The sequence below is a fragment of the Trichechus manatus genome, unplaced genomic scaffold, assembly GCF_000243295.1.
Source record: "Trichechus manatus latirostris isolate Lorelei unplaced genomic scaffold, TriManLat1.0 scaffold00019, whole genome shotgun sequence".
NCBI classification, from domain to species: domain Eukaryota; kingdom Metazoa; phylum Chordata; class Mammalia; order Sirenia; family Trichechidae; genus Trichechus; species Trichechus manatus.
Window position 1 is genome coordinate 12,614,415 of NW_004443955.1, and position 12,485 is coordinate 12,626,899.

General features: G+C 38.3%; 1 protein-coding gene across 4 annotated transcripts in view; it reads right to left on the reverse strand.

The window, feature by feature from the left end:
* The window catches only part of ASB7 (ankyrin repeat and SOCS box containing 7), a 58,808-nt gene that overhangs the window by 43,723 nt on the left and 2,600 nt on the right, over positions 1 to 12,485 (reverse strand). For 3 of the 4 annotated variants that reach the window (XM_023727865.1, XM_023727864.1, XM_023727866.1), the window contains exons 3-4: positions 6,749 to 6,869; positions 1,562 to 1,823 (exon numbers count right to left, since the gene is read on the reverse strand). In XM_023727865.1, coding sequence (XP_023583633.1) covers positions 1,562 to 1,772 — 211 coding nt within the window. In that variant the 5' untranslated portion in view covers positions 1,773 to 1,823; positions 6,749 to 6,869. Of the gene's footprint in view, positions 1 to 1,561; positions 1,824 to 6,748; positions 7,461 to 12,485 lie in introns of those variants that run through there. The other variant, XM_004372647.2, reaches the window with a different exon arrangement.

Here is a 12,485-nt window from a genome sequence, read left to right on the forward strand (position 1 = left end):
CACCAAAAATAAAATATTACTAAAAAAAAAAAGTGAGACTGGCAGAAGGGAAAAGGGACAGGACTAGTGGATAAAAAATTGCATGTTCTGAAATTGGTAGTAGTTGCACGAAGCATTGCCGGAATTTTAAGTGTTATGATTCTACATCCACCTTTTCGTTTTCTCAGATCTTTTCTTGGCATTCCTCTTACACTTCTCTTTCATTAACTTCAGAAAACTGGGGTTGACGATAGCGGGTGTTTTAGGGAGAAAGAAGGCATGAGCAAGAGTGGCAGGGAAGGATAAAAGACAGCTACAAAGAAGGGACAGCCCAGTGGATGGCTGTGGTGTTAACAGTCAATTATTCCTGGCATGTAATTCCCATTTTGGGGCTGGCCCTGGGACATCTGCCTAATCTTGGTCTCAGGCCCAGCACCATCCTGCAATTAGTTCATGGTCACATCCATAGTATTCATATGTCTACACAATTCGTATGACCCTCGTGAGAGCTGCAGAATACCTAATATTTTACGTATTTTAGGATGCAAGTAAGTTTGTCTATTCTTATAACAAAGTGTACCCTAGAAGTGAAAATGAATTACTATTAATGAGCAAATCAGGACCTAGCACATGTAGAAGCTGCTTTACATCATGATTATAAAGAAAATGTGGGTATAATAAAGTAAGTCGAAATTCAGCTAGGAGAAAAAGTAAATTCATGTAGGACAAATTATAATTTAAAAATTTTTATGAGAATAGAGAGTTTTTCTAAGCAAAAACAAAATATCAAAGAATGGTTTGGTTAGCATCTCTCTCTCTCTCCCTATCTATCTATCTATATGGAAACGCTGGTGGCGCAGTGGTTAAGAGCTACAGCTGCTAACCAAAAGGTCAGCTGTTCGAATCCATCAGCCTCTCCTTAGAAACCCTATGAGGCAGTTCTACTCCGTCCCATAGGGTTGCTATGAGTCGGAATCGAGTCGATGGCAATGGGTGTATAATACGTATATATACATACACACAAAATTAGACCTCAGATGACCAATCTTTTTGTATGATACCTAGAAACTATGTACGATTCTAGAAAAAGGTTAGTGCTCTAAAATAACAATAAAAGAAAGCATCAGCGAAAAGATGTAAATTCAAATAATAGGGTATTATTAGGGTCATGATGTTTAAAGGGACTAGGTCCGTCTGCTCGAGAAATTATCAACAAGGAAAACTTGTGCCATTCTTCAACTGTGGGCACCCCAGTGACTTCTGCTTTTGAATCAAAACCAACTAGACAAATCTAAGAAGGGTGGATTAGTTGGGATAAGGGGGGAAACCTGGCTGTATATTAATTACAGTGGCAGGAAAAAAAAAAAAACATTCACCGAACTGATCTTTTAAACAATCTAGTTTAAAATAAAACTCAAGGTAATTATAACAAGTCTTCACAAGAGAGAATCAAATGTTGAGTATTAATGAAAGAGAAGCATTAAAAATTGTATCCACACACATACATACATACATTTTAAACTAAATATAATTTCATTTTAAGTTTCTACTTGGGAAAAGGGTTTGCTTCTAGTGAACTCACCTCCGTGTTCTAGAAATACTCGGACACACCTCTCTTTTCCTCTTGCTGCAGAGAAATGAAGCAGGGTCCAGCCATTAGCGTCTCGGCCATTTGGAGAATAGCCTTGCTCTAACATCTTTCGTACGGTGTGAACATCCCCTGCAGCCACCGCAGCCTGAATCTGCAATTCTTCCTGGAGTTCAGGGTTCCTCCGACAATGGTGGTGTAACATCCTAGCTGAGTCCACTTTTCACCAAGAATTCATTAGGTCACAGGGATCAACCTTTAAGGGTAAAATGCATGAAATTTAGAATAACTGGCACCTGTGTCCATTAAATAACAAAGAATTTTCCACTGCTAAATTACACAAACTTTAGTAATAATAGTTCATACTACCACTAATTAATAAACATATATATGTTCAGATCAAAACTTTCAGCAATTTCCCTAAGATTATAAAGAATTTCAAAAAGAAACCCAAGCTTAAATCTCTAAACTCCAAAAATGAAATTTCTCTTGCGGCCTTCTAAAAAACCCAAAGCAAAAAACATATGAATATAACACCATTATTTTAAATAAAATGGGGGTGATGCTAGGCAGCAAAAAGATGAAGTAAACAGAAGAGTCAGATGAGTACCCATCTTAGAAGTTCTGGTTTAACTGATGCACCACTAAGGAGATTAAAGTAATATGCCATTCAAGGGTTCTATCGTTGATCTGAGTTAGTAAATACGGAGTATCAAATTGACAATTTATAGACTGTGAAGACTGACCAGTTACTGTCAAGTCAATTCTGACTCATGGTGACCCTATGTGTTTCAGAGTAGAACTGTGCTCATAGGGTTTTCAAAGGTTGTGACCTTTCAGAAGTACATCACCAGGTCTTTCTTCTGACGTGCCTCTGGGTGGGTTTGAACCACCAACCTTTCAGTTAGTAGTAGCTAAGCGCTCAACCATTTGTACCACTCAGAGACTCCTAAAGACCCTTAATTAAGAGAAGTACTTTAAAAAAAAAGCAAACCCCTTTATGCTCATTCCTAAAGTATTTCAACTATATGTTACTTATTTTCAGTCCAAAGGGTGGACGGTTTGAGGGGTAGAGAGGGGGAAGGGAGTGGGAGGGGATAAGTAAATTACAGTAAAATGTTTAGATTACATTTAACTTTCTTTTTGCTTACTTCTGCTCCGCTTTGTATCCTCCCCCCTTTGTCATCTGATGCCACATCCTCTTCTACACTTTCCCAATTTGTTTTTCAGATTTACTCTATATTCAAAGTTGTTAGGTGCCGTCAAGTCGACTCCGACTCATGGTGACCCTATGTATAACAGAACAAAACACTGCCTGGTCCTGTGCCATCCTCACAATCTTTGCTATGTTTGAGCACACTGTTACAGTTACTGTGTCAATCCATCTCGTTGAGGGTCTTCCTCTTTTCACTGAACCTCCGCTTTGCCAAGTATGATGTCCTTCTCCAGGGACTGCTCCCTTCTGATAACACATGCAAAGTATGCAACACAAAGTCTCACCATCCTCGCTTCTGAGGAGAATTCTAGCAGTGCTTCTTCCAAGGCAGATTTGTTCGTTCTTCTGGCAGACCATGTTATATTAAATATTCTTTGCCAACACCATAATTCAAAGGCATCAATTCTGCTTCTGTCTTCTTTATTCATTTTCTAGCTTTCAAATGCATATGAGGTGACTGAAAATACCATGGCTTGGGTCAGGAGCACCTTAGTCCTCAAAGTGAGATCCTTGCTTTTCAACATTTTAAAGAGGTCTTTCGCAGCAGATGTGCCCATCACAATACATTGGCTGATTTCTTGACTGCTGCTTCCATGAGTGTTGATAATCTAAGTAAAATGAAATCCTTTACAACTTCAATCTCTTCTCCGGTTGTCATGATGTTGCTTATTGGTCCAGTTGTGCAGATTTTGGTTTTCTTTATGTTGAGGTGCAATCCATACTGAAGCTTGTAGTCTTTGATCTTCATCAGTAAGAGCTTCAAGTCCTCTTCACTTTCAGCAAGCAAGGTTGTGTCATCTGCATACTGCAGGTTGTTAATGTATCTTCCTCCAATCCTGTGTTGTGTTCTTCTTCGTATACTCCAGCTTCTCAGATTATTTGCTCAGCATACAAATTGGACAAGTATGGTGAAAGGACACAACCCTGACACCTTTTCTGACTTTGAACCACGCAGGATCCCCTTATTCTGTCTGAAAGACTGTCTCTTGGTCTATGTATGGGGTCCTCATGAGCACAATTAACTTTTCCGGAATTCTCATTCTTCGCAATGTTATCCATAATTTGTTACGATCCACACAGTCGAATGTCTCTGCATAGTCAATTAAACACAGGTAAACATTTTTCTGGTACTCTCTGCTTTCAGCCAAGATCCATCTGATATCAGCAATGATATTCCTCCTTCCACATCTTCTTCTGAATCCAGCTTGAATTTCTGGCAGCTCCTTGTCAGTGTACTGTTGCAACCAGTTTTGAATGATCTGTAGCAAACTTTTACTTGTGTGTGATATTAATGATATTATTCGATAATATCTGCATTCTGCTGGATCTCTGCATCTGTTTGTTGAAACATCTCAATTAGTATTCCATCAATTCCTGGAGACTTGTTTTTGCCAATGCCTTCAGCACAGCTTGGACTTCTTCCATCAGTACTATTGGTTCTTGATGATATGCTACCTCCTGAAATGGCTGAACGTCAGCCAGTCACTTTTGATACAGTGACTCTTTACATTCCTTCCATCTTCTTTTGTTGCTTCCTGTGTTGTTCAACATTTTCCCTGTAGAATCCTTTGATACTGCAACTCGAGGCTTGAATTTTTAATTCAGTTCTTTCAGCTTGAGAAATGCTGAGTGTGTTCTTCTCTTTTGGTTTTCTAACTCCAGGTTCCTGTACATTTCATTTTAATACTTTGTCTTCTCGAGCTACCCTTTAAATTTTTCTGTTCAGCTCTTCTACTGCAACATTTCTTCCATTTGCTTTGGCTACTCTACGTTCAAGAGCCAAGTTTCAGAGTCTCTTCTGATACCCATTTTGTTTTTTTCTTTCTTTCCTATCTTTTTAATGGACTTTTGCTTTCTTCATGTATGATGTCCTCAATGTCAGTCCACAACTCCTCTAAGTCTTCGGTCATTAGTGTTCAATGTGTCAAACCTATTCTTAAGATGGTCTCTAAATTCAGGTGGGATATACTCAAGGTCGTATTTTGGCTCTCATGGATTATTCAAAGTAGCATGATACAAACATTCAAAGTAGCAAGACCATATAAAATATTTTAAAACTATAAGAACCTAAACAACCTGTTCGATTAACCACATGAAACATTTATTTTAAAGGAAATGTAGTACACCTAATTCCCACTCTCTGTAATAGGTCACAAAAGAGCTGTGTGCTCAAATCCAATATAAAATGAGTTCTCCTCCATCCAAATATGAAAAGTCTAATGAATTGGTGGAAGTTTGCACCTTATATGTAAGTATATACAAAAGAAATATTTTTGATGAGTTTTTTTAAAGCTTTTAAATAAATACAGAAATTTCAACTAACATGTAAAAAAGCTTCTAGAAAGGCATTCTATCTGGGCTAATTTTAAGGAACAGATTAGACTCATCTCTTAATTGGTAGCCTCCATTTCTAAAAATAAACAATGTATGTGATAAAACCCTTTTAAGACATTTTGTTCTCATATGTAGGTTAGACATCTCCTGATAATCTTGTTACCAATAATAACTTATCTTGCAAAACTTCCTGTTATAATTGTAGAAAGGTAAACTTAAGCCTAGCTCAGTTCAAATTATCACAGCTTAAAGAGCATAATCAAATGTCTTATGTTGTTTTATACGCAGAAAATGGTGTCCTTACATATGCATAAGTGACATAATTTAAAAATAGAGCCTAATGATACAAATAGCTATTTCCTCAGAGAAAACCGGGAAACAATAGATTTCCTGATAATTGGTGTGAGGAGGCAATCCTTCCAACAAGCCGGGCTATGGTCTTCCCCTCTCTTCCCCTGCTAGCATCTTGAGGCTTCAAAACAAACCACCCCCTTACCTCTCTGGCCTAATGGTTTGTCTAAATAAGCAGCAGGGTTTTCAGAGATAATACAATTCCAGGCTTGGCGCTCACATATCTAACCCACCACCTCTCCTTGGTGGTCAGGAAGGAAAATCTACATCACGCACTGTGCAGCGTGTGTGTGTGTCTGTGTGTGCACACACGTGTAGTATGTTACATAGGCTTTAGGGGTATAAAAATGGCTGGAGGAGGGACTTTCAGAGTCCCTCAGCTACGGTGCTCGGTGGAAGCACACATAGCAGAGTTTTCTCATCCCACCTAACTAAGCTTACCTAGCCGGGGAAGACTGGCTACAGGTAGGCCCCTTTTTAGTCCCTCGCCTATGGTACAAAGTGGAATACATGTAGAAGAGTCATCATCTCCACCTGGACAGCCCTCATTGAGTCATGGAGGGTACCGACTCATCAATGGATCTTCATTGCTCTGGTGTGCTGTCTGCTTCTTGTTGTAAGTAGTAAAATCTACTTTCCATGTGCATCTTGTGTGAGCCAGAGGCATGTTGTGTGTTCAGGCTCTGATAGGAAGGACATGATATTCACGGAGGAAACACTATTAATGATTGGTCCCTTTTTCTGGCTCTTTAGGGATCTGGGGCAACCTGTGAGTGCATCACAATTTGTTTTCTTAATAAACATGATCTTCCCCCATTTCATCACTTTATTACTTTTTCTACTGAACACTAAAATTAAGCCTCTATCTTAGAAATTTTAAATCCAAGAACCCTTTTGAATAGGTTTTTATTTTTTAATGCCATGAGAAAAAATGTTGACGACCATCAGAAGGAATTAATGGAAACTATTATATGCTCGTTGCAATGCCCAAAACTGCTCAAGAAAATAAAGTTTATTTAAAAAAAAAGAAAAACAGCTGAATTCTGGTAAGAACGGCAAAAAAAAAAAAAAAAAAGTTTTAATGCGATGATTGTCTTAGTACTTAAATGAAACCTACCATGCAAGAAAAACATTCAAACATTATCAATATAAACCTAGATTTTCTTTTAGTGAGTGCTGCGTTTAGTATGTATCAGTTGATACAACGGAGAAAAGTAAAAGCTAAATGGCTTTTTCCCCACAACAGCAGAGATGACTCTGCATCCAGCTCTCAGACTTACCTTACGGTAGAGTGTCCCTTTTCCTGAAACACGGGTTGCCTAATAACCATTGTGCACATACAGCATCGTGGGGAGGGGCTCAGTGCGTGTCCAGAGTACAGAGCCAGTGAGCTTTCTTAACCTGAAGTCAAGGAAAAATAACAATCAAAGGAAAATTCCTAAAAAGAATAAAGAATCATAGCTGCCTGCATAGTCTACCCTTTGGTGAGCTTAAATTTCAGCACTTTTCGAAACATCTAGAGCAGAAAAAGCTCAGGTTAATCTTCGAGAAAGTTATCTCATTACATATTTTAATCTTCAAGGTGTTTTTTTTTCCCTGAAAAGATGGCATTTTTAAAAGGGGTAACCAAGAAAAAACATGTGCATACTCTTGGAATTTAGGTACAAGTACAGACTCTTCTTTTTCCTCTATTCAGAATACATGTTTCCAGATCTGCTTCATTTGAACTACTTTTTAACTACCAGTTAATCCATGGTCTTCCTAAATAGGACTAAAGTGAGAATATGCGTACTCATTTACGGCGGCCAGATCCAAAGTGTAATCTACAACGACTAAAAAGAGATTATATCTTAAACGGCTGGTTCTTCATATGCCTTAAAAGCCTCACGTTACTCACTTTGAAATTACTGTTCCTTTACGTATACACCAAAGCTCCTGAGTGGTGCAAACTGTTTACACTAGACTACTAACCGAACGGTTGGCGGTTCAAACCCATGCAGAGGCGCAACGGAAGAAAGACCTGGTGATCCGCTTCCATAAAGATTACAGTCAAGAAAACCCTATGCAGCAGTTCTACTCTGTAATACCTGGTGTTGCCATAAGTCAGAATTGACTTGATGGCAACACGTTTGGTATTTTTTGGTTTTTACGTATACATCAAGTCAGGTAAAACATTAACAGCAGTTGTGTCAGCTCCCCCATATGAGTTCTGAAAGAACACTTTATACAACTAAAAGAAAAAGGATCTTTTGGTCAATTAATTCCTAGCTCTGTGAATTCCATTAAGGATAAGGACCCATGGAACGAAATTGATTTCTACACAATACATCAGAATCAATCTAAGAATTACTTACTGGGAGAGCTGTTGCCCATCCCTGTGGTTGTGGGTGTGCCAAGCCCTCCACCACTTAAACTTTCTGACAAGGAAAGACTGGTCTACCTGGCAACCTGATGTGCTGTGGGCAAAAGCAGTAATTGTAGTTGTTACTGGTTGCACACCACGCTTTTCAACCAATCCAAATCAGTACAGTCCATTTGTACTCTTTCTTCTTGTCACACCTTATTTTTCCTTGTCAAACTTCTCCAAAGAAGGTCAAAGACTTTGCCAACTTTCACTTGGAAATAAAACCTGATTTAAAACTATGCCTACTATTTCTAAATAGAACAAATAATTTCTATTATTTCTAATAAATGACACGATAAGAATGCCTCCTATAAGGCAAGCTGTAAAAAACGCACTTCCTTACAGAAATGCTGACTCTAAGACTAGGGCAGGAAATACACAAGATGAGCTTGGAGTACGTTATAGTGCCAAAAAGTATAAGAAAGTGCACAAGTAAAAGCACAATGATGGGGTACATCAAAACGCCAAACTAGAACAACTTGAGCAACTAAATAAAGATGTATTGGATTATAAGTCAATATATAAAAATAAATACCAGCAAGTCCATATTGATACAATTAAATTGAATCCATTTATTTTGATAGAATAGGTAAATAAACAGGGAAAAAGAGACAAATCTTCCATGCAGAGGCATTTCAAGTAACTTTGATGTCTCTATTCATCCCTCAAGGAGATGGAGCGTAACTCCCCACTCCTTAAGTGTGGACCGTGCGTAGGGACGTCACTCCAAAGAGTGAAAGAAAGGGGAGAAAAAGAGTAACTTTACAATGGAGAAACCAGACAAACACTGCCTCAGCCAGGTGACCAAGGTCGACATCTACAGTGGTACGTCACATTGATAGTATGATGTAAGAATGACAATTTATCTCTATGGACTTTCTCCCCAAAACCCATAACCTCAGCCTAATCATTAGATTAACATCAGACAAATTCCAATTGAGGGACTTCTACAAAATACTTGACAAGTACACCGCTGAAAACTGTCAAGGTCATCGAAAACAAGGAAGTCTGAGAAACTGTCACTGCCAACAGGATCCTAAGGAGACATGACAACTGAATGTAATCGGGTATGCTGGATGGGATCCTGGAACAGAAGAAGGGCAGTAGGTAATAAAAACTACAGAAATCTGACAAAACAGTAGCCTTTACTTAATAATTATTAATATTGGTTCATAATTGTGACAAACGTACCATACTATTGAAGGTACTAATAACAGAAGAAAAACTGGGCATGGGGTATATGGGAACTCTCTGTACTGCCTTATTTTTCTAAAAATCTAAAACTATACTAAAAGTTTATTTTAAAAATGCAGAACAATGCCTCCAATGGTGAGCCTCAAGCATGTCCACCAGAATATCTGGTCATCTTTCACATGGGCTTTGTCACAGATTGAACTGTGTCCCCCAAAAGTATGTGTTAACTTGGTTAGGCCATGATTCCCAGTATTGTATGGTTGTCCTCCATTTTGTGATTGTAATTTTCCTATGTGTTGTAAATCCTAATCTCTGCCTATGGTTAATGAGGCAAGATTGGATTATGTTGAAGAGGATTAGGGTGGAATTGTTTAACACCCTTACTAAGATCACATCCCTGATCCAAAAAGTGAGTTTCCCAGGGGTGTGGCCTGCACCACTTTTTATCTTACAAGAGATAAAAGGAAAAGAAACGGGAAAGGGGGACTTTATAACACCAAGAAAGCAGCACCAGGAGCAAAGCACGTCCTTTGGACCTGGGGTCCCTATGCCTAAGAAGCACCTAGTCCAGGGGAAGATTGATGACAAGGACCTTCCTCCAGAGCCAACAGAGAAAGCCTTCCCCTAGAGCTGACACCCTGAATTTGGACTTCTAGCCAACTAGACTGTGATAGAATAAATTTCTCTTTGTTAAAGCCATCCACATGTGGTATTTCTGTTACAGCAGCACTAGATGACTAAGGCAAGCTACATCCACATTTCAAGAATTAACATTACTGGATGTTACTTCTAAGTGTGTCCTCAGCACCCCGTCTCCCAAGAGAAGTGGAAATGACCCAACATGGTTTCAAGCCTGTAAAAAGCTGTGTTGTTTTTGGTTCCATCTATCCAACCACTTCCATGGAGGGCTGTGGGGGTGAAAAGGAGGAGGACATGAGAGTTGGGGGTTGAGGAGGATATAAACTGATTAATAACATCAAAGCACTTATTGATGAAGATCAAAGACTACATAGCCTTCAGTATGGATTACACCTCGATTTAAGAAAACAAAAATCCTCACAACTGGACCAATAAGCAACATCAGGATAAACGGAGAAAATATTGAAGTTGTCAAGGATTTCATTTTACTTGGATCTACAATCAACGATCAACGGCCATGAAAGCAGCAGTCAAGAAATCAAACAATGTATTGCATGGGCAAATCTGCTGCAGAAGACCTCTTTAAAGTGTTAAAAAGCAAAGATGTCACTTGGAGGACTAAGGTATGCCTGACACAAGTCATGGTATTTTCACTCGCCTCATAGGCATGCAAAAGCTGGAAAATGAATAAGGAAGACTAAGAAGAATTGATGCCTTTGAATTATGGTGTCGGTGAAAAATACTGAAAAATACATGGACTGCTAGAAGAATGAACAAATCTTTCTCGGAAGAAATAACAGCCAGAATGCTCCTTAGAAGCGAGGATGGCAAGACTTTTGTCTCACGTACTTTGGACGTGTTATCAGGAGGGAGCAGTCCGTGAAGAAGGACATCATGCTTGGTAAAGTGGAGGTTCAGCGAAAAAGAGGAAGACCCTCAACAAGACGGACTGACGCAGTAGCTGCTACAATAGGACTTAAACATAGGAACGACTGTGAGGATGGCCCAAGACCAGACAGTGTTTGGTTCTGTTGTACGTAAGGATCACTATGCGTCAGAACTGACTCAACAGTACCTAACAACAACAACCAATATTAAGGGAGGCTTTCTCTTAAAGATAAAGTGACTAAATTATTTCTTCCCACAAGAAAGACACACAGTCTTAACTTGTGATAATTCCTTATGTGCTACTTCAATCAAACAAATGTCTACTCAACATCTGACAGGTGTTTGGCATAGTGTTAGGCCTAGGCACAGGAACTATCACTGGGAAATATTTTAATAAAACTTCTGCAAACTTAAATCAAGTAATTCTAGAAATTTTAAGATTATTTTTCCTTGTTATGACAATACTAGGCACTATAAGTAATAACCATAAATTTAAACCAAAGAAGCCTTCTTTACACGTGCCTGTTACATCAATCTTCACCGGAAAAAAACATAACACACATGTAGCATACACACGATCACTGGAAGCTGCAATACCTTTAATCATGAGGGACAATGATTCCTTACCAAAATATCTTGATAGTCCGGAGCATCTGACGTGTAATTAATTTTCTTTTCGTATTATTTTATGATAGCTGCACCTAGTTAGAGTATAGCTGTTTGTACGTATAAATAAAGGTAGGGGGACAACTCACTGAATTAAAAAGTAAATACAATGCCCTGCAGTGGTAAAGGTGCCTATTAATAACCACAGGCAAGTCCAGATATGAGAATGGAAAAAAGTCTATTTCCCCTCAGGACGTGCAAGTCTAAAATCTGATAGCTCATGAGAGTCACCTATAGTAAATACACAATAAATAAAGGACTATGGTGATGGAGGTAATTTTCTAAATATTATATGTTCATCCTAAGCTGTTTTAAAATAATGATGACTTGTGGACTCAGAACTCCTGATACTCTGAGGGTGGAATCTTTACAAATTCCACCCCAGGTTACACAGTCAAGAAACACACACACACAAGTGAGATTTCACAATTATATCAAAATGAACCATTTCCCCAATGTGTATTACTTTTATGTGGGAAACCTTTTTGCCTAATGTTAATACTGCATTTAAATTTTACTCATTTATGTTTTCCACACTATATGGAGTCAAAAGAAAACAATCTAGGCTTCCAAGCTTCTATACTGTTGACCATATTAGAAATCATAAACTTATATAAATTAAATTAAACCCCTAGTTTAAAAGTATAGTTTCCCTATAGATGCCAAGTGAACTTCATTTAGTTAAAACACGAACTTCTTGCTTCACATAATTAAAAAAGTCTGTATTCTTAGAGTGAAGAATAAAATAACCATACAACAAAACATATTTAAGATCTGTCCAAAATTATATATCTTCACCAAATCTGGCTACATGTTCCCAATTTCCTTTAGCATAAATGATTAGTCATTAATGGCTTTTTGCATTAAGGGATGCAAGTCAGAACTGAGTTTCTGATTTCACACACTAGAAACAAGGTAACAGCTTGCTACTCAAAAAAGAAACAGCATTTCCTTGCAAGGTAAACAAAGATCCAGGATGGCAAGAAAATAAAATCAGCAGCCCCAATGGTATCAGCTCTGAGAAAAAAATCCACCAAATGCCCAAAAGACGTAAGAGGAAAGACGGGTGCAGAAACACTGTAAGACCCAATCAGAGTGTGCAATATTGCTGACATGTATGCTGATGAGCTCTACTTGTATGATCAAGACCTTCTAGGCTAGAATAAATGTAGAGGCGTTATTTAGTATCACTCAACAAAAACATTTACCTGAGAAGGCTTAAATGG